The sequence below is a fragment of the Rhea americana genome, unplaced genomic scaffold (assembly GCF_003343005.1).
Source record: "Rhea americana isolate MKP2758 unplaced genomic scaffold, rheAme1 scaffold_220, whole genome shotgun sequence".
Classification (NCBI taxonomy): Eukaryota; Metazoa; Chordata; class Aves; order Rheiformes; family Rheidae; genus Rhea; species Rhea americana.
The window spans coordinates 1245248-1266159 of NW_028186330.1; the positions used below are offsets into that span (position 1 = coordinate 1245248).

Here is a 20912-nt window from a genome sequence, read left to right on the forward strand (position 1 = left end):
AATCATCTTGGATCAGAAGTTTATCAAGTATAATCCTGTAGAAAAAATCTTTTGCTATATCTATGTTACTGTATCAATTTTATCAAAGACAATAGCCTTTTTAATAATATTTATCTATTTCAAGTTTCCATTCTTAATTGAATGTCATATTCTGTAACAATATACCTGAGAGCAAAAGTTTGCACTTGCATACTTAGATTTAAATTCTATTGTCTTCACTGGTGCCAAAGTCTTGGAAGGCAGATAACTCAACTCCTACATATAAGGAATAACTTTATTCTAGTGATGAATAGCGCAAAGTTTTAGCTTCGTGCCTAACGTTGACTCACTGATACAGTGATAGATCCTTTTGATACCTTTTGATGTATCTTTTGAGAAATCAATTCAAAACATTTTAAAGTGTCAATGTAATGCTGTCTTAACAAACAGGGTCATAGTACCTTCTTTATAAAATCAATTTCATTTGAATCAAGAAAATGAGTCATCCTTATTCCCTCCTCCTGTATCTAATATTTCTGGCTGCTGATAGTCTGGTTTCAGATCAAAGCAAGATAAAAGTGAATTAAAGATTCTTCTAATCTGTTATTCACATCTGACTAGAAATATATTTCCTTTTACCTACTGAATATTATTTCATATATTTTGTTTTACTGAGTTTTCGTAAGAAAATGGAATACAATCTATTTGCTGAATACGAGATTGTGTTTAAACTTAATAAATATTTGTCTGCACCTCCAGATAAAAACAAAACCTCTACAAGGGTAAGTAATGAACTGCAAGAATCAGCAATATATCTATTAGCAAAATGATCATTTATTTGGTCAAATTTTTAGGATAATGAAGTATGGATTTTTCAAAGGGATTAATTTTCAGAGTCTTCATTTGGCAGATAAACAAAAATCAGAGGCTTCACATCGTTTTAAAATACCTCATAAATATTTTGTTTGCAAAATTGTTCACTGCCAAAAATATTTCTTATTTTCATCCTTTTCTTCCATTCYTATTCTTCTACTTTCCTACATGGTGGAAAACATAACAGAGAGGGRAAAAAAAAGGCGAGTGGGGAGAATGACATATCAAAAAGCAGCACAGTCACTTTGGTTTACTYTAATGGTTTCTTATCAAAGAATAAATTTGATTTTAAAAGACACTTGACAATTCTTTCCAAAAGATGGATTTCAGTAATTGCAAACCAGATGACCTGGAAAAAGAACAAACTGCAATATATGGAAGTTCCATATTAGGATTGCTCTTTTCCAAATCTCAATAATAGGGAAATAGAGTTGTTATATCCTGAACAATCACAGTCTTTGTAATGCTGCCAGCTAACATAAATGCTTTCTGTTGGWAGAGATGGCATGAAAAAATAGGTCCTTGGTTTGCAACAACCACTGTTTCTCTGTCCTCTCCAGTACACTACCATTGTTCTTCTAGATTTCTCTGCCTACTTTACACTTACTTCAGTGGCTCTTCCAGGCAGATATCGTCTGAGATGGCTTTTGCCACTGGATCTTGCCATCATAATGTGATTAACAGCTGGACTGCTACACCTCCCCCGGGCTCCATTACAGCCAAAGGGCTACAAGTAAACATGCTATTTGCCTTTATGTCACTGTACACTATTGTGATTTAAGGTAATATCATAACTATTTTTATATGTTGCTTGGCAAGAAGGCAGAAACTGTAGCAATTGGGATCACCTGCAACATCTCATACTTTTATTGTTTCCATTCAGTTTAGAAGCAACAGACTGAACTGACACCAGGCAGATGGGTAACCACAATTCCACCTACTCCGGCTGCAAGACAGTCGAGCCTTGAACAGAAGAAATTAATTCTAAACTAGATTTCACAGCTGTGCTCAATGGCCCTAAAACTTTTSCATAAATTCTGAAACACTTTTATGATTTGGGGCTCTTAGTTGCGTCAATAAGGATGTTTTTCTTACCAGACATGCACTTTTTTTCAGAACTTCCAAAAGTCACATGAGAAAAGTGCAGTAGTCAACCTGAAATCTTTTTCCCTAGCTTGTGAATCAGCTAAAACACTAATTTGCAGAAAGATCACAGAAAATTATCTGGCGAAACTCCTCTATAACTTTATACAATTCTCAAAGCAGCACATTGCAATTGTTCAGTGTTCAGAGTTCAAACTCTACTACTTAGATTTGATCAGGCACATAGGTCATGTGCGGCGCAGCAGAAAGATTTCTAACCCTCACCCTTCAAATTTCAATGCTGGTTCGAAGAAACTGTACCATTCAAAAATTTGTTCTCTGTGAATATTAGCAGGTGCTTTTCTTGTGAAAACAGCTACTAGGAAACATTCTCTAGTATATGGACTTCCCCATACCTTTGCAGGAAACTGTGCAGAAGTGTCACTGCTTTCTTTCAGGTATTCCTGAGCTAAGTGTTTTTCTGTTGTAATCTATTGATATACCCTCTACTGGAAATTCAGGGAAAGTGAAACAGAGCTATGATCCAGAGAAAAACTCCTAAGTCTTCATCTCCTCTACAGAGCCAGTTTGGAGAAAATTCTTTCCACATCCCTCACATGTTGTAGCTCCTTCAGATGTTAAGGCTGTTTCAGCTGTGGTGTGTTTGAAGAACTATGTAACACACTACCAACAAAAATGAACTGAGTAGGAACTCGACAACAGTGGGCCAAAAGACAAAAAACAATAGGATGGATTAATAAAAGCATATAAAAATAAAAATATTAATTTACTAGGACTCTGCTTAAGAATCCTTGGTGCAGACAAAATCTGATCCTTCCTCAGAAGCTTCAGACAGCATCTCTGCTAAGTATGTGCTACATCTACAGACACGCAGTGGCAAGTATTTACAAGGGAGCAAGCCCCATAGCAAGAAGCTTTGTAGTTCTTCCCAAGAACTGCTGCTGGAAATGGATAATAAATAAATAAGTAAATAAAAAGGATTATTTCTGCTCTCTAGAGACACCCACCCTTTGGGTACAGGGTAACATTAGATGTCTGCTGAYAGGCTCCATCCGTGAGTTCAAACGTTTACCAGATGCTTGGTGCTCCCGCTACTCTCACCTGAAGGTGTGAGGCACAGAAGTCAAAGAAAGAACAGAGTGGAGAGAGGATGGGGAGAAAAACAAGCTGAATCAATTTACTGAACAAGTTCAAAGCCACCGTACTCTCATTCTCTGCCCTTCTAACCCTTCTTTTCTAACACTCTYGTTGAGAATCTGCCTCAGAGAGCCCTTATTTTATTGTTTTCATGTAGCTAATTCAGTGAACTGTAATTGCACATGAATAATTGAAGGCTTGTTAGTCTTCAGAGAAATTGAATGTTCCTGCTCTTTGCCCTTTCTTTCTTTCTTTACACCTTTTTGTGACATAAAACTGTTGCCTCTAGTCAGCTTTTAATAACAGTTGTGCAGTCAGCTCTTTCCCAAACATCAAATCACATTTCTTCATCCTCTTATGGCCAAAAGTCACTTCCCTGACTTCTTATCTGCAGCCACAACCTTATTAGAGAATGAATTTAAAATTGGGAGATAAAATGATGCATTACATATAATTCTTTTAATATAAATTTTCACTTAATTATAATTAGAGTATACACATGTGAATAAACCTAATTCATGACAACATGATCAAGATCCAAGAAATAGAGTGTGAGGGACAAGTGAGTAGAAAATTATAACATTTTATGTTAATAGGAATATGTGGAATTTTTTTGCATTTTATCTATTTGAAGGGCCAGGTCAAACCAAATCCCMCCTCTGTTGAATAAGGGGCAAGATAAGCTGTTTTGGTAGTCTTTCAAGGTTCTGGCTGAACTGAAATGGGAATACAGWGAATTAAGCTCTTGAAAAAATATAACCTAAAACTCTCATTCTGCAAAAGGATGCATGATGAGAAACCTTAAGTAAACAACTGCGAACAAACTGCAGGAGAAGAAACAGCTTTGAGTCAGAATGCATAGTGTCCAGCTCTATGAGACACTAAGCTAAGCTTCCTTCTGAAGGCCAGCGATTGATTCTCTATTGCTTGATATTTAATAAGAATATAAAATTATATCATCCTGATGTGGCAGTGTTTCATCTCATCCTTTCTACTGGGCTACCTGGATGTCAAAAACACAACAAAACAAAAACATGCAGCAACACACACAATTTAGGGTGATCAACACAATGCCAGCCAAGTTCATGTATTGTGAGCAACCCTCTGGATGGGAAATCAACTTGGTCTAGCAGTCTTCATCATGTAATCATATCTAATATAGTTAGCTTAAAATAAGAATACACTGCTGTATAGAATCACTTCTCCTTTTGATCCAAACATCATTCCTTTTTTGGCACCGTAAAAGGGTAGACATGAAGGACCTAAAAACAGATCTGTAAGGAACTTTAGCGTATGATTGTATTTGATCTGAAACTAGCTTTGGAAGGCTTTTCTTCTTCTTCTTCTTTTTTTTTTTTTTTTTTTAATTTTTTTCCTAACTGTGATATTTGAAGCTGTTCTGTATAGCAAACTTTTCCCAACAAATAGTTTACAATGGAGAAAAAAAAAATGTTTCCTCAGGCTAGTGTCTTTATTTCCTCTAAGAGCAAAAGCAGATGGATAAAAAGATAAAGCAACTATTTTATACCACTTTTCACCTAGGTGCTACAAAGTCTTGTAATAGCGTGTATTCCTGATCAAACTTTTTGGATAACACACACCTGCTATAAGTTGTTTTGCATTCCCCAGAATTTAAAGCCACTGTAAGGCTCAAGACCGCATATCCACTGGAGAGCAGTCCTCCCCTCCTCCAAGCTTTCAATAACAAACGCACCAACGATCATAACGCTTAAGTTTGTGAAATTTGAAGAGGAAAGTAGTTGTTACATTTTTCTTACAATTAGCATGAATAATAGAAATGCTTTGGATAACTGTCAGAAATGTAAAATCAGAAGTGTCTAYGCAGCTAAGACCTAATTCTATTCTTTTCACAATTAGAAATACGTAACTGGACATTTTTATTTGCACTTAGATCTAAGTGTGAAGTCTATATGCTATACATGCAATAATTTTTATATATTGTATTATTTTTCCATAAATCATATTTTTAAAATTTACTTTAAGACATATTCAATATAGAAATACTTAAATTCTTCAATGTTACCTAGTTACTGAATATCTAGAAATTTTGTTTTAATCTCAGGGCTTGCAAAGATCATCTTGAAAATATAATATAAGGTTGTTCATTAATCTTTACTAATAATTAGCCTAAAACATACGGTTAAAAGAAATTTTTAAAATGTGGTTATGATATTGCCTCAGTGAATAGTATGTAAACAGTCTTAGCTCTGGGGCAGTAATAAACATTTTCAGTGACTAGTGAACCATTGGCAAGTACCATCYCTAATCAGTTAGCTATCATTGGAAGGAGAAAAAAGGCTCTAAAATGTTGTGTATAACCTTTATGTTTACCTTTCATCTATTGAGAATTCTGTTCTCTAGATTCACTTATTTTAAACTCAAACATTGCTAAAATAGATTCAAAATAAACTTTTGATAAGAACTTTGAATTGTTTTCTTAATAGATGAGTATCACTAGAGATAAAGTACTATATGACTATCGTTCCTCAGTTAGATCATTATATGTATATTACATTTGACTCAGAACAAAATGTCACACACTCCTTCACTCTAGTCATCCTTGGCCATAAATTTTTTTAAAGTTGTAAGAACCAGTTCTGAATAAAATGATAGTGGTTTAAAAAAAAAAAAAAAAGAAGAACTTTCACTTTTGTGGAAGCTGGGTCAAGTTCTAGCTTTAAGTCCAAGAGGAAAGTTAAAGTTTCTGGGGGTATGGTTATTACATATAGCAATGCACTGAGTGGTGTCAAATACTACACTGAACAAAGTCTGCAATTTCTCTATTTCAGCACAAGTTCTAAAGGAAGAAGTGTTTCTGATCTTGATTCTTATGTTTTTATGCAGTACATTTAATTACAAATTGGCATTTATTACCTCAGTACGATGGTGGAATGGCTCCTTTTTGATCTTACCTTCAAGTGCAGGGTGTCAGCGGATCCTGTTCATTTCCTGCTGGGTGCCTCATAGTCAGCTAAATCTTTACTCTTGAACCCCCAAGGCTCTTCTTTAAACAGGTAGCAAAAGTATGCAGACAWGCTATCCTATAGCTGGAATAAATTACGTGTACATGGAAATCCCACCTGTAAACTGCAAGCAAATGATTAAGTCCACGTATCCTTCTTCATTTGCACTTTGTGGGAAAGCAGATATGAGCATCGCTAATTTGATCTGCCTAAGCTTAAGGATATGCACATGCTTTTAAAGTGCACAGATCTCTGCTTATGGCTTTCAGAGGGCCAGTGAAAGGAGCCCCAACACAGGTTTCCACGTGGCAGTAGGCATGAGGGCACTGCTGAGACAATATTCACTGTGATACTAACATTTAATAAAGGTGAAAAATGCTTTGATATCTTCTCAGTGATCCATATCATTATTCAGCATGGAATATTCATCTGTTAAAACATTCAGCAGTGAGGTTGCTGTCTGAAAGAAGCAGACTCTTGCTTTCTCTGCAAGAATGAGAAAGCTGCGGTTCCTGCTCCACACTTGCTGCTCACCTTCACTTGCAGCATCCATTTTATTTGTAATGTATCTAACATGCAACTCAGGAAGCATCTTCTGCTTAGTTGTTGTAGGTCTAGGAAAACTGAGAAACCCAGGCAGCTCTCAATCACTTAAAGCAAGATAGTCTCGCTGCTAGCTTTGAACTCCCTATTCTTTAAGAAGAAAAACTGGAAGAGCTGACATAAAAAGATTAAATCACATTAAACTGAATCAAATAAACTGTCAGTTTTACTACTTGCTAGGAAAAGACCAAGAAAGCAATGTTTTTGTCTAAATTAGATTTAGACTGATCTAGGGGTTGAGCAGTTGTAGCAAGAGTCAAATTCAACTCTCCAATTTAGGAGATTTCAGGCTCCAATTATGCAAATTTCACAAGAACAGACAAACTCAAAAAAGGTCCCATCTTCTCTGCTGGAAATCACTTTGCACATTTCCCACGACCCGATGGGAAATTTACCAGCTTTGGTCATGCCTGAACCAAACTGGGGAAAGAAGTCCCTTCTTTTCTAGACAGAAACCTATATAGAAGGTTAAGATGTAGCAGGATTTGCCTTCCTGTCCTCTTCTACATCACCCCTCCACCTCTATTGAATTTGTGGTCCTTCGAGTTAAGGTTCTGAGCTATAAGTTTTTCTCACCTCATTCTATAGTTGTATGAAAATTAATCGTATATAATATAGTTGTATGAAAATTAATCTGAAATAATCCACATCATGGTTGGCAGAAGCCTTTCTATTGACTTAGACAGTGGAATGTCCCTTCAAATTACAAAAAACATCTCCCCTATTTCATCATTAAGCGTTCCAGACATTCACTTAATTTTCTAATTCTGAGTTTAATTCTAGTTTATCCTAGATGGAGCAAAAGGGACACTTGCATACATGGAGAAATTTGTAGGTGAGATAACACAAAGTTTCCTAACAAAAATCCCACAAGAGAAGTTATTGTTTAAAATCCTCATCTGTCTGATTCAAAATCCAGGGGTGTTAGAAAGAAAGATATTTGTGTGATTCATGAATTCAAGACTTTCATCATTAACATATGAATGGCCTCTTCTGTCCAGATCGCTGATTTAGGATTTTTTTTCTTTTAGTTAAAAAAAAAAAAATCTTCAGAATGCTAGTTTTGAAATGTACGTACTTCTGGAATGTAGCAATTCAAAACGTGGGAAAATGTCCTCGGAGACAGAACCCAGTACCCTGTAACTCAATTAGTTTTGACCTTCTTCAGCCATAAAGGATTGGGAGACGGACATTGTTTGCTACTTACCTGAATTAAATTGGGTCTCCTGAGGTGCATAAGAAGCAATTTAGAAAAAGAAAAACACTGTTAACTGAATTTACTCAACYGTCAGTCTGAAGTAAACCTTATTTACTTAATTCATTTATTACACTAATATAATCTTTCACATTTTAATCAGGAAAAAAAAAAAAGGCATTTAATTATGCTCACACAGCCAAACCCTGGAAAAGCCTCTCCAGCTAAGCATTCAGCTAAGCCACTGTTCTGCAATCTCACCGCAGTGAGTCTTGCATGCTTTAACGCTTCCCTTGGTCTAGCAAGCTGCAGCACCGCTTTATTAACTCGGAGTCTGGCACATTTCCTAGGCAGGAATAGCCCACAATTTCATACAAAGCGGATCTTTTGGCTCAGCTGCCTTATGCCCCCAGAACTGCCACCATCCCCTTACCTAAATCCATCATCAAATTTCCTTGTGGCTCAGAACAAGCACTGGCCAAGCATTCCCGAGTTGAGGGCACTCTGGGTTTGCAGTTCATTTCTTTAAGAAATTGTGATGGTTGAAGACAGACACTAGAGTTTGTGAAAACACAACAAAGAAAGCCAATATCATATTGTAATATCAGCATTTTACCGATCTAGACAAACGAATTAAAAAAACAAAAAAACCTCTGTATGTACACTTGGCAATTTTTTTCTGCTATTTGAGCAAGAACTCCCCAAAACATTCTCCTATCAAAGGACTTAGACTATGACTCAAAGATAACTTTTTAATGTTTCATCTTCATATAGCAGGGCATTATAGCAGCAGTACTGAAAAAAAAGATAATTTCCAATCAAATTATTTCATCTCAAAGTACATTATTTGATTTTCACAGGAATTATAGTATAACAATACACATCTAAATCACAGATTCTCTGATTTCAAGTATCAGATAATACAGTGCAATAGAAGCAGTATCAGCTACCTTTTACAGGTTCCCAGAGGACCTGTTTKGGAAGAGAGCAAGCAGTTTACCCCCAAAGGTTCATTTTTTCCCACCACAAAAAGAGTCAATTTATTTATTAAATGTTCACTTCTTTTACACATGTGTAAGCTGAGGGCTGTGGCATGGCTTTATCTGAAATATCTAACATCATAACACACATTTATTGAAAAGTTTATTGATCAGTGTGTGAATTCTTATCTCTCTTTCAACATGTCCCTTAAAATTTTGGCATTCTCTTAGGAAAAAAAGGAAATAAAAATCTAGGAAAATGATACAGGTCATTAAAAAGATGCTTGAACATTCCTCTAGCAGCARCCTGCAGGCATAAGGGAGAAATCATTATCAAGTATGATTTATGAAACCTTGTTAAATTTACTTAACATAACCCAGAGGCAGACTAGTACACTAATACCCTCTTTAACATAAACCCTTATGGAATATAGTGCATCCTTTATATAATAAAAAAGTCTAATTTAGCTTGTCACAACACAGGATTGAATTAATATGGAAGTCAAAAAGCTCTTATTTGTGCTATTAAATACAAATATTGGGTGATAGCCTAGCTCCTTCTACTATTCAAAAGGTTTTTCTTGCCTTGTCACATAAAAATTACAGATATTAAGTGTGCATGCAAGAGAAAATTACTGTAGTCAAATGAATATAGATCCACCACAGAAAAATCTACTATACACAGTGACATTTGAGATCAGCCTTTTTTGTTACATACATCTGTATTCATTAGACAATTTGTACTATAAAATTCCAGTTCATTAAAGAGCATTACTTTTTGGTGGCTTTTTTTTTGGTCTGTACACGACTATTCTCTTGCTTTTACTAAGAACTGGTTGCATTCCTTCTGGCCTACATAAGCARACTCACCTCTGCTCCATTCATTTCACCACTTTTTGCTTCTCAGACTAGCTGTTAACAGCTGAAAAAACTTATTACGTGTAAAATATATGAACATGTACACAAACATACACACACACATATATGTAGCTGTTCTGTATTCTGAGCCTAGACTGGCAGGTGGTCACGGAGAATGGTGGGAGATTCTTGTGTAGGATGCAAGACTTCTTGCTGTTCTTGCTGTTGTGTAGCAAAATTAATAAATACCTGAAAGATATAAAAAAAGTAGGATGAACAAAATAATATTTGAACTGATACTTTGGAGACATAGCTAGAGATTTTCTTCAGTTGCTTTTCTAAGCTTTCCTGACACACAAAAAAATGTAATTTATGTCAATGGAACCCCTCTAGAGATACRTTTTGTAAACTTTATAAACAATCCTTCTTCACCTCTCCAGCAGTGGTTGATGAAATACAAGAACAATAGTAAAATGAGTTACTTACAGTATACAAAAAGCCTATTTTACTGTTACACAAGTTATTGGGTAACAATTGTTTTTTCTTTGCATTGAAATGGCACACAGAGGTAACTTGAGCATGCTGTTTCTATCAGTCACCATCCCACAGACCAGGGTCCAGGTATTTAAAGGTGAGAGTATRCTTCTGAACCCTGTACAGTGATGATTCAACACTTTTAACTCAGGTGCCTCTGTGCCTCCTTGATACACGTATTTTTTTTTAAACAGACCTCACTAAAGAAAAGCTTGTTTACTTTTTAATCACAGAACTATTTGACAGCAAGGAACGCAACAGAAAAGATGATTTGTCTTAATTCAAATAATCATATTCATATGCAAACAAACTTAGGATGCATCATAAGTGTGTTTGTTATTCAGGAACTATTTTCCTTTTTAAAATTGACACACAGTCAGGGAGCAGAAACAATACTAGGTGACTGAGGCGATGAATCATCATGAATAATAGAGAGGAAATAAGCTTGAGTGAAAAATTCAGGAACAATTCTTAAGCTGAAATTACCTTACATACAGCCATTCAGCGAATAGATAGTTTACAAGCAGTTCATAGAGTAGTACAAATCAGAATACTTCATTAACAATTTGCACATGGGAGATAGGAGTAAGTACACACCACATATCATATATAATTAATATTTTCAACAGATACAATTCCTTCAGTTTCTAGAATACATAATGAGAATCTGCACGCAAAGATGCTCTAACACATCGTAGCCATCCAGGAATCCCTTCRTTGCCATCGTTCTTTCCTACTTTGTGCCCAAATAAGATTTCACAGTCATTAGTGGTGAGGTCTCTTCTGCCTGCTTGTGCATCTCCAAAGTGCCTTAGTGGATAACATAATACTTACTGCAAAAGAAAGGCACCAAAGGAAAACATCCCGTAGGTTTAAGGTTTACTCTAACTCATAGAGAGTGGTTCAGAGAATGGTTCCAAGGACATTGGAAAGATCCTAGCTTTTTGACTGAGGAGGGGGCAGTTCACAGTCCCACCTTCTCAGCCTCACAGATTCAGATGCATCTAAATACTGACCGTGCTTGAGCATAGTAGAAGCATGTAGCTTCACATGCTGCTTTTAACTACTCACCCCAGTTTTCTCCAGTGTAAAACTGTTAGGGTTCATGAAATTACTGTGTATGCCTGAGATGTCCTGGAACTAATGGTTTATCTCTTTGCTTAGTTCCAGAAAATCAGTATTCTACTGCAATATATAATTACATTAACACAGTAGGTTTAGAAAAAGAAAGAAAACAATACCTGCTCTAAAGTAGTTTGGTTGATGGAGTAGTGCTTGATTTGGAGAAAAGTTTTGTGATTCTCTAGGACTCTGAAGAGCTCTGCTAAGCATCCCTGACTTTGTGGTACATGGTACTCGAGCAGATTAAGATGCTGTCCCTTAAAATGAGCAAGAATAACAAAAACAGGTAAAAATGAATGCACGATGATAATGGATTATACTTATAACTAATCTGGTTTCAGTAGGCTGATAGGTTGCAGATGAATGTGGAAAATATGGTTTTTAAACAAGAATTCTGTCTACATTAGCGGCACAATAAAACGTTTGCTGATCAGACTCAGAACACAGGCATTTTGTGCAAGTTCTGAGCTGGCACTTTCTTAATCTCATGGAAATTACATACATTTAGGACAATGTTATAGTATAGGTTTTTAATCCACCTGAGTTATCCCTATTAAAAGGAAGAGTTATCCATATTAAAAGGAGGTCTGGGAAAACATGAGGAAATAAAGCAAACTTTACCTTGTTTATTTATCAATATGCTTTACAAACATACATACGGTAAATATACATAATTCTGTACTTTACAAAGTAAAAAAACACTGGATTCTCACATCATTATATGAATGAATAACTTGAATCTAAGAAAACAAAGGTCTCTGTAAATTTGCGAGCTGATTCTGAGTTTTTATACAGAAGATTGCCTCTGATCTTCGAACTGAACTAGCACAGAAATACAAGAAAACAAAATGTATGTGGCCATAGGATAAGACATAAAAGAATATTTAGTAAGTGTAATGTTTTCAGTAGGATCCTCTCACACCTCTTCTTTTTTTTTTTTTTTTTTTTTTTTTNTTTAATTTTATTTCTGCTTAAGAAGAATTCTCCTCTCTTAATTCTGTGCATTTGCCAGTAAGCTTCCCAGGTAAAAAAAAGGCCCTAATAAATATGTTAAGAGTGTTTGTTCTGATATGGCCTACACATATTTATGTGTGCATATATATACACACATATATATATACATATAGAGTGTGTGCAGTTGTGTGTAAAATATGTACTTATAAATGCATGCAAACACACACGCACACATGTATATGTACCTACATATAGATAGGTATGCACATATTAAAATAATGATAGGCTTACATGATATTTTTCCTAAATGCAAATGGAGGGGGGGARGATGCATTAAGGTCAAGAGTTTTCCTTGGAATCTAATTACTATGATTAGTTTGTAGGCCTCCATATCAAATAAAACAATCCCAGCAAAGAGCATGAGAGTTACCATCTATGAACCTTACTGCAACGCCATTTACTATCAAAGCAAATATGCTTAGTGAGCGACTGCAGTGCATTCTTACTTCAGATGAGCATAAAGCAAAGTTCAACCAGGTCAACAATAAAAGAAAAAGGAAATTGTCACTCTCAGAAATTGCCTGTTTGTTTATGTTGCCTGAAGGGCTATTTGGAGTTGGATGTTATTAACTCGACCAATATCATGAGTCAGATTTAAATGAGTTGCTGAACAAGAAAATAAAAGGGATAACCATATACAGTCTTTTCAGAAAGAGAGACCAAATCCATGTATTAAAAACTCTTTTGTTCTCATTATCCTAAATTTAATACTACCATAGAACAATTACTATGATAAAGAATTTCTGATGTACCTTAAAACGTGTTCCAGGAAAATGAAGTTGTAGACAGTCCAAAATGACCTTTCCATAGTTTATTTCTTTGCTAAGCCAAACCTTGATGGAATAACCATCTCCAAACCTGAGAATGATACACAGAAACGTCTATACCATGAAGATGAGAAGAACATGCTCCAATTGATTTTCCTGTAACAATTATGTCAAATAACATCATATATGCCTATTGTATTATCTGGGATTTTGGTATTAATATATCAGACAAGAGATACTGATTTAATGAGAAAGTTGTTAAATTAATGGTAATAAATAGAAACAAACAAGCAATATCCTTGTTTTCCTTATCTATTGTTTTAGTTACTATAAGTCATTATCTGAAGTACCTAATGTTATATTAATTAAAGTATGTTTTAATATACTGCTTTAAATAGTTAAATAAAACAAACTGTGAATTTTACCAATGTCAAATACAGAAAAAAAAATCCTTAACTTTTAGTGAGCAAAAATTAGAACATTTTTAAGATCTCTTAACAAAGCAGCACAGCTTTTATTTCAGCAAATGCGAGTCCAACCGTGTTTTACAGATACACAAAGCAAAGTATAGGGGTATTTAGGGAGGTGGCAAAGTTAATAAGTTTTCTTTAGCACTATAGCTACAGTCTGTCTCCTAGAATAACTTAGGCAATCTATTTCTCTCTCTCAATATACAAGTGATAAAGTTAAGCACAGGCAATCTAATTCACACATTATTTTTTATTAGATTTACTCGCTCCTAATATTTAGCTGAGGAAGTTACAATAAACCCATAAACACTGAAATTGCAAACATATTCTCAAGCACATTGCTCAAGCAGCTGAAGACATGCAGCACCAGTTCCCAGGGTGTGATTTGCCTGATGGGGGGCAGAGCACGGCAGAGAGACAGGGGCACCGGTTGCAGCCTTTATTTCTTTTCCTTCACTCTCCAGCTCCACAGTTACTCATTCCCAGATCCTTTACTCCAGTTTCTACTGACTAGCTTCAATAGGTCTGCCTCATGCCAATACCTTCCCACATCTTTTCTGTGTGCAGCCTGTGATTCAGGATAGCAGCTGGGTTATTTGCATCTGACATGTATGAAGTACATCTTTATATGATCAAAGCAAAAGTAAGTAGAGTGGAAAACTGTACGATGCTATCCTTTTCAAATATAGGAAATAATAGTGTCTACAGAATCTCAATCAAAGCAAAATAAAAAACAAAAGGAGCTAATCTAAGCTATATTTCTAGTTTAACCACAGTCTGAGTACTTCAATCAAAATATATGTCACATGAAGCACCTCGAGTTCCTCATTTATATAATACATAGATAGCAAAGCAAGGACTCTAACATTTGGTTTTTTTATTGACCAGAACCTCTGTTAATATAATATAATAGAGTCTTCATTGACTTCATTATACTGTGAAAAAATGCTAGATTAGAGATTTTATTTTATTAAGAACTTGAGGTGAATTGAAAGAATAAAGCATAATTTTCAAGGATCTTTTCAGACAAGTTCCTATTACTCTCTGTAATATAAAACCATAGTTGCTACATTTTAGGCATGACAATGGCAGCTTCTGCATAAAAATATATAGAAGAATATATAGAACTATACAGAAGATCTCATTACAAATAAACTATTGGGGGGTTGGGTTTTTTTTCCCCCTATTGCAGCCAAATGAAACCATTGAACTGTCTGAAACAGAGTAAGGAGAAGGAAGCATTCCTGATGTATCGTCCAGTTGAAAGAATGTGTGTGAATATCTAGTCCATGCTGAAGGATCCCAACTATTCACTGAATGGTATGATACGACAGATGAGCACTGTTATACTAGAGGGATCCAAAACAAGGTGGAATTCAAGGCAGTGGCTGGCTGGTTTGCCTTGCAATAATTTACTAACATATGATAGATCTCTAATTAAATCTTTTAAATGCATAGCATCATCCCTGTAGAAATGCATGAGACAATAAAAAAGATGTTACAAAGATGGATATAGTTAACAAGGGTGTTCAATTTAGATGATAGTCAACCTGAGGCAACATTTTACAAGAGATCATTGATTCTGATCCATTTTCTGGCATCTGTACCCAGTCACTGCTGAATTACAGCTTAAAAATGCTGGTTTATTGAGAAATTCAACAGTATCATAAAATGAAATGTTGCATACAGTGAAGTTTCCAAAGAATAGAATCAAAATTTTGACATCATGGTACAAATAAAAAGATTTAAAGAATTTTTTAAAGTTAGTCAAATTATGCAGCTTCTATATCTTGTATTTATAATTTATTTTAGTATGAGAGCTCTCCATACTGAGTAAGCTGATCAGCAATAAACATTTCTCTCTGCTGTAATCAGCAAGTTGCTTTCAGTGGCCAACTGAGGCAATGGAAATTGAGTTGACCATTTTTTCCCACTCTGCTTTCCCCTCTGATTCAGCTGATCTAATTCAGAAATTCAAAGCAGAATTACAGAGAAAAGTACAATCTGGTTTGATTAGCACTGTTAGGATCAAACCTTTAGCACACGATAGTTCAAGACCTAAGCAGGGACACATTATCATTAAAATGGCGTAAGTTGAGCCAGCACACCTGTTCAGCAGCCATCTGTTGCAAAAGAATCACCATCTCTTCAAAGTTATTCAACAAAGACACTTTCCATTGCTGATTTCTATCACATTACTTTAACACCACCTGCATTTTTAGTTGTACATACACACATTCTGACACAAATTATTTTTCCTGTCTATCCTTCCCCTTTCTTCTCTTCCCAGTTAAACTAGTTGCTCAAATGYGACTTTGAACTAGTCAGCAATTCTGGGAATATTATTTCTTGAGCGAGTACAGTACCAAGCCATCATCTAGCAACACACTACCATGAGACTGAAACTAATACACAAATTCCCAGTGATTTAAAAAAACTAATTAACTTGAATATTAACAACAGCAACACTACAGAATCACAATCTTAGCAAGGACTACAAAACACATACAGGTTGATGGATAATAAATACTTGAGCTATTGGTACRACTGTACTCCACACTAGTATAACTACATAGGTCCTCAAGCTAGCCGTGCAGGTCAAACAACAAAGGAATGGAAGGAACATAAAACAGCAACAGGAATGGAAATTTTTTCATATTAGGAGTTACTAAATAGGCTAAAATTTTTCAGCTGAGGAGAAAGATGACTAGATAGTAGAAAGGTGTTCTGACAGAGCTCAGAATCATGACTGGGACAGAGAAAGTAATTAAGGAATATTTTTCACGCTCTATACCCCCGTTTTTCATGCAAGAACAGAGGACATCAAATTAAATTATATGGAAGGTAGTTCAAAATCCGTAAGAGGAAGTAATTTTCCCTATAGCACATCACAAAACTGTAGAACTCATTGACACAGGATGTGCTGGATGCCAGAACTTGACATGAGCTGAATAAGAAATTAGAAAAATTCATGAGAAAAAAAAATATATCCACTAATACATCACCTCTGGCTTAACAAGCCTCTAAACCACAAGTTGCTGGAGGCTGGCTGAGTAACGTGGGAAAGTATCCTCAGTGTAGCCAGACTTGCACTGGTGAGGAAGTGCCATGACTGCTTCCCTGGTGCTCCTTCCAGCCATGCAAAGCGAATGGAAGTGAATTTAGTTGTCCAAAGGCTGAAAATTCTCATAAACATTGAGTAGAGGAGTTACCATTGGAGCAGATCAGGAACACCACTCTATACCCTAACTCTTGATGAATAAGTGGAGCATCTAATCATCCATATATTTCTTGCCACTAATAAAAGAGTACATTTCCTAGAGAATATTGCGCTTTCAAGTCCTGACGAATATGTCTCTATATATACATCAAATAAGTACAGCTGCTGGAAAGTTTACTTATGGAAAAATAACGTGCATACTTTATGTGTGCGCTATTCTGACAGATCAAAAGATTACTCCAAAATGACATTAGTGGATAACAAAATTAAAATGAAAACAAAATAAAAAAGCATGTCAGCACTTAATGCATCTTTTAGAATATATGCCATAAATCAAAGAGGGGAAATAATCTGTTATCGCACTGTTTGCCACAATGCTTTGGTTTGCATTCATTTATAGAGAGATAAGGTTCTGCTTTCCTTAACTGAGTAGGTCTCATCTAGAAAAGGTAACTTAGTTATTTCAATATAATTACTCATGTCCAGGATACAGATTCAGGGCATTCTCCTAGAGATGCAAGTAAAATTTACAAAGAAAACAAAAATTGAAATATAAATATATTATAAATATAAATATATTGAAAATAAAGACAGATGTTAAAGGAACAGACAATACTTGTTGAAGCACACTGTATGCATGCTTTTGTTCACATGCACTCCAGGTTTCACACCAAACCATCTAAAGTTAATTTCTATATTCAATAATATTGTTGTTGCAGCAATGACAGTCTGAGGTTACATCCAATTCAGACAACAACTTCCTCTCACTCTCTGAATTATGTATGCACATGTTTGTATGCCTGCATATGTAGACAAATGTGAGAGATCTGGTTCACTCTCATATTACCCATATATTATATTGCTAGAGAAACAGGAACACCAGCATCATAATTCTGTACAAGGTCAATGGCAGAGCCTATGAAGCCCCGAAACTGTTTCCTCAACAGGGCTTCTAGGGTTCAACAGCAAAAAACAGGAGAAAGTAGTGCAAAAAAGGAGTCTGGACCTAATTAAGATGGTGCTCACAGGCTGTGAACAACAGAAGACTTCCCCCACATCTCCCAAAGTGGGTAGGTAAAGCCATGCCATATGCTCTTTGCTCTGTGTTCCCGCAACTGCAGCCTCTCTGCATACGCTACAAAGATCTTGTTCCCACTGCAGGCACATCCAGCCCCAAGTAACATTGAAGGCCTACAACAAATGACGGTGAAAAGTGATCTTGAGTCTCTCCCTCCAGTCACAGCATTTGTTTAATCCTAGATAATTTAAATACTGCCTCTTTTTCCCCTGCTTTRGCTTCAAATCAAGGTCATACTTAGCATATTTCTTGTTCTGGACTGAAAAAGTTGAAGTGTTTTATKTCATTGGGTTTGAACCTAAAAGTAGAGGTTGCCAGCACAACCTAGGCTGAAAGAATTTAAATGTAACTTCTGAATTTTATCCTGATGGAAGATTTTAAGGTGTGTGTTTCTTTAAAAAGTAGATTAAAAGTAGAGGGATTATTAAATCTTTGGGGTGAWGTGAAAACCTGAATGTTTCCAACAATTTTGGTACCATTGCATTGTTATCAAATGGATTCTTTTTTCTAATTTTTTAAAGTTTTTTTTTAATTAGGACTTTATGCACTAGAATATCTATTAAAAGGACACTATCAAGTTTCAGAGTCAAGTTCTCAAGTTATGTAATACCATAATGAGGGSCCACCATGAAATTTGTATTTTAAATCATCGGTATTTTTGCATTTACAAATTTTTARTTACATCATCACATAGCCTCTCTTCCAGAAAACCGTATCATGAATTGCTCACAGGATATACTGGGGCAACATTCTTGGAGAAATGGCTTTATTTAATGTMACATTTGGAAAATGTGGTAAAAAAAGATAGCAGAATGATGAGAAAGAGAAGTTGTTCACAGTGCTGGGGATGAATATTGCTCTGGGAAATTGAATTTTATCCTTCCACTCCAGCACACACGTGTGAACTGTGGTAACTCAGATCACGTTTTTCACATCTGCCTTCCTGTCTGTATAGGTGCCCGTGTCGAGACCTAAGGCTTCAATCTGCAGAAGGAATTCACAGTATTTTCAAAAACATTCGCAACTACAACAGAATTTAATAGACCCTGTTCTTTTGATCGCACTTTTAAAGTACTAAATGCTATGTAATGTTAAAAAAAATGAAAGTATTTAGCCACAAACAGCTCAGACTAACTACCCAAAAGCTTTTAATGTTRGTGTGTGCGTCACCCTTCAGTCGCTCTTCTCTAAAATKGGAAGGATCATTTCAGAATCTTTTCCTCAGATGTGTTGTGAAACAGCTCAGTSGGTTAGAGCGTGGTGCTGCTAATGCCAAGGTTGCGGGTTCAATCCCTGTATGGGCTACCCTGAGGGTTGGACTAGATGATCTCCAGAGGTCCCTTCCAACCTTACCACTCTATGACATTAAGCACTGTGATACAGCACCAGTGAATGCTGATAATACTATATTTACAGAGAGGTTTGAAAAAATGTGCAGTAGAGACAGCACACAGATTATGCACTAAAGAAAGGCGAATGTGAAATCTTAATTAGCTGCTACTTATTAAATAAACAGTTACATAGCTCCCATATCATATGGAAAATATAGTATAAAAGTATGTTTTAAAGATTGTAGAACTCTTTTCTTCAAGTTTTCCTCTGGGAAGATAAACAAACAGCTATATTACACAAATACACATGTATGCATCCACTGCCCTAATACTTTTTTCATATACAAAAGGAATTCATGTTTTCTAGCCAATAGGAATAAAAATTATGTTCTTGAATACCATCACTTGTACATTTTACAGCACTAAACTTACTGCTGTATCTGTTAGTATGAAAACACTGTTTTCATTGAAAGTTGAAACATTCATGAGATCTTTAAACTTAATCCTCTCTTTCYCATTTAAGAAATCTACATGTGTGAGTTGTCTTGAGAAAAGCAATAAAATATTCTTAATCAACCTTTAAAAAATGTAAAACGTAAATAGCTTGGCAACATATTTTCCATTCTGACTCTGCTATAACAAATGGATTAATTGCTGGGTAATTTAATCAGATGGCTTGCAAGTCTATTTGAGCATAGACTTGATGCGTGTCCAGCACTTGAAAAATTGGTATGGGTTTCTCGGCTGCGAGAAGTCTGTCCAGATGGCCTTAAAATGAAGGACAGTATTCAAAATGTTGTTCTCAGAGGATTGGCCAGCTGTATCTAACATGGAAACACTTCTGTGATTTTTTTAAAAAGCATTAAGTAGAATGGAGAATACTGGAGAGAGCATTTAAATGTAATCCATTCACAATCTACAGTAATTGACTTAGTTGGCAGGAGTCAACTGAAATTAGATTTTAACAGGCACAACTGCTAGCACATCTATCTCTACAAACTATATCTAGAACTAAGATACTAACTTTTTTGGAAATTATCCTTCAACTCATTCTTTCCAGCTAACATTATCTTTTTTTGGCATTATTCAGAAATTTGCCACCTGCAATGAAAGGCCTTTCTGAAGAAGTCCAACACTTATTATACTACTGAGAAACATTTGAAGGTACTTTAAATCTATTTAAACATAGATAAATACAATCAGGGCTCAACAACTGTGAGGAAGACCCCATACAATCCCCCCATTACAATCGTAATGAAGAGAGTTTTTGGATGAACAATTTACAACAGATTTGCATAAGAGCTAGAAAAATGAAKCCAGTCTCACACATTAAAAGCTGCTTGTGTCATTTTTTATATCCCTATGAAGCTTTTATGCTACACATTAGCATCTTCTTGGACCTCACCCATACCCTTCATAGAACAACTYTGTACTGCCATCTGACAAAACTGTATTCAGTCCAAGACTATGGTCTTTCACGTCTGCCAATGGTTGAAAGTGTACTGACAGAAAAAGCTGAATCCCTGAAACTTCCTACCACAGCTAAGAAGCAAATCTAACATGGCCTCAAAAAAGACCCCATTAAATCTTCAGCACTGATCCATGAAAAAGGAGATCATAATCTGGACATTACATGCTGTAATGGTATAAAAATAAAAGCAAA

At 35.6% G+C, this 20912-nt stretch overlaps 1 protein-coding gene across 1 annotated transcript in view; it reads right to left on the bottom strand.

Annotated features, from left to right (window-relative positions):
• Positions 1–9863: 9863 nt before the first annotated feature.
• The window catches only part of ABCA13 (ATP binding cassette subfamily A member 13), a 202159-nt gene continuing 191110 nt past the window's right edge, over positions 9864–20912 (bottom strand). Inside the window, exons 60-62 of the mRNA XM_085305455.1 lie at positions 13136–13241; positions 11489–11626; positions 9864–9962 (exon numbers count right to left, since the gene is read on the bottom strand). Of these exons, the coding sequence (XP_085161581.1) occupies positions 9864–9962; positions 11489–11626; positions 13136–13241 (343 nt within the window). The remainder of the gene's footprint in view (positions 9963–11488; positions 11627–13135; positions 13242–20912) is intronic.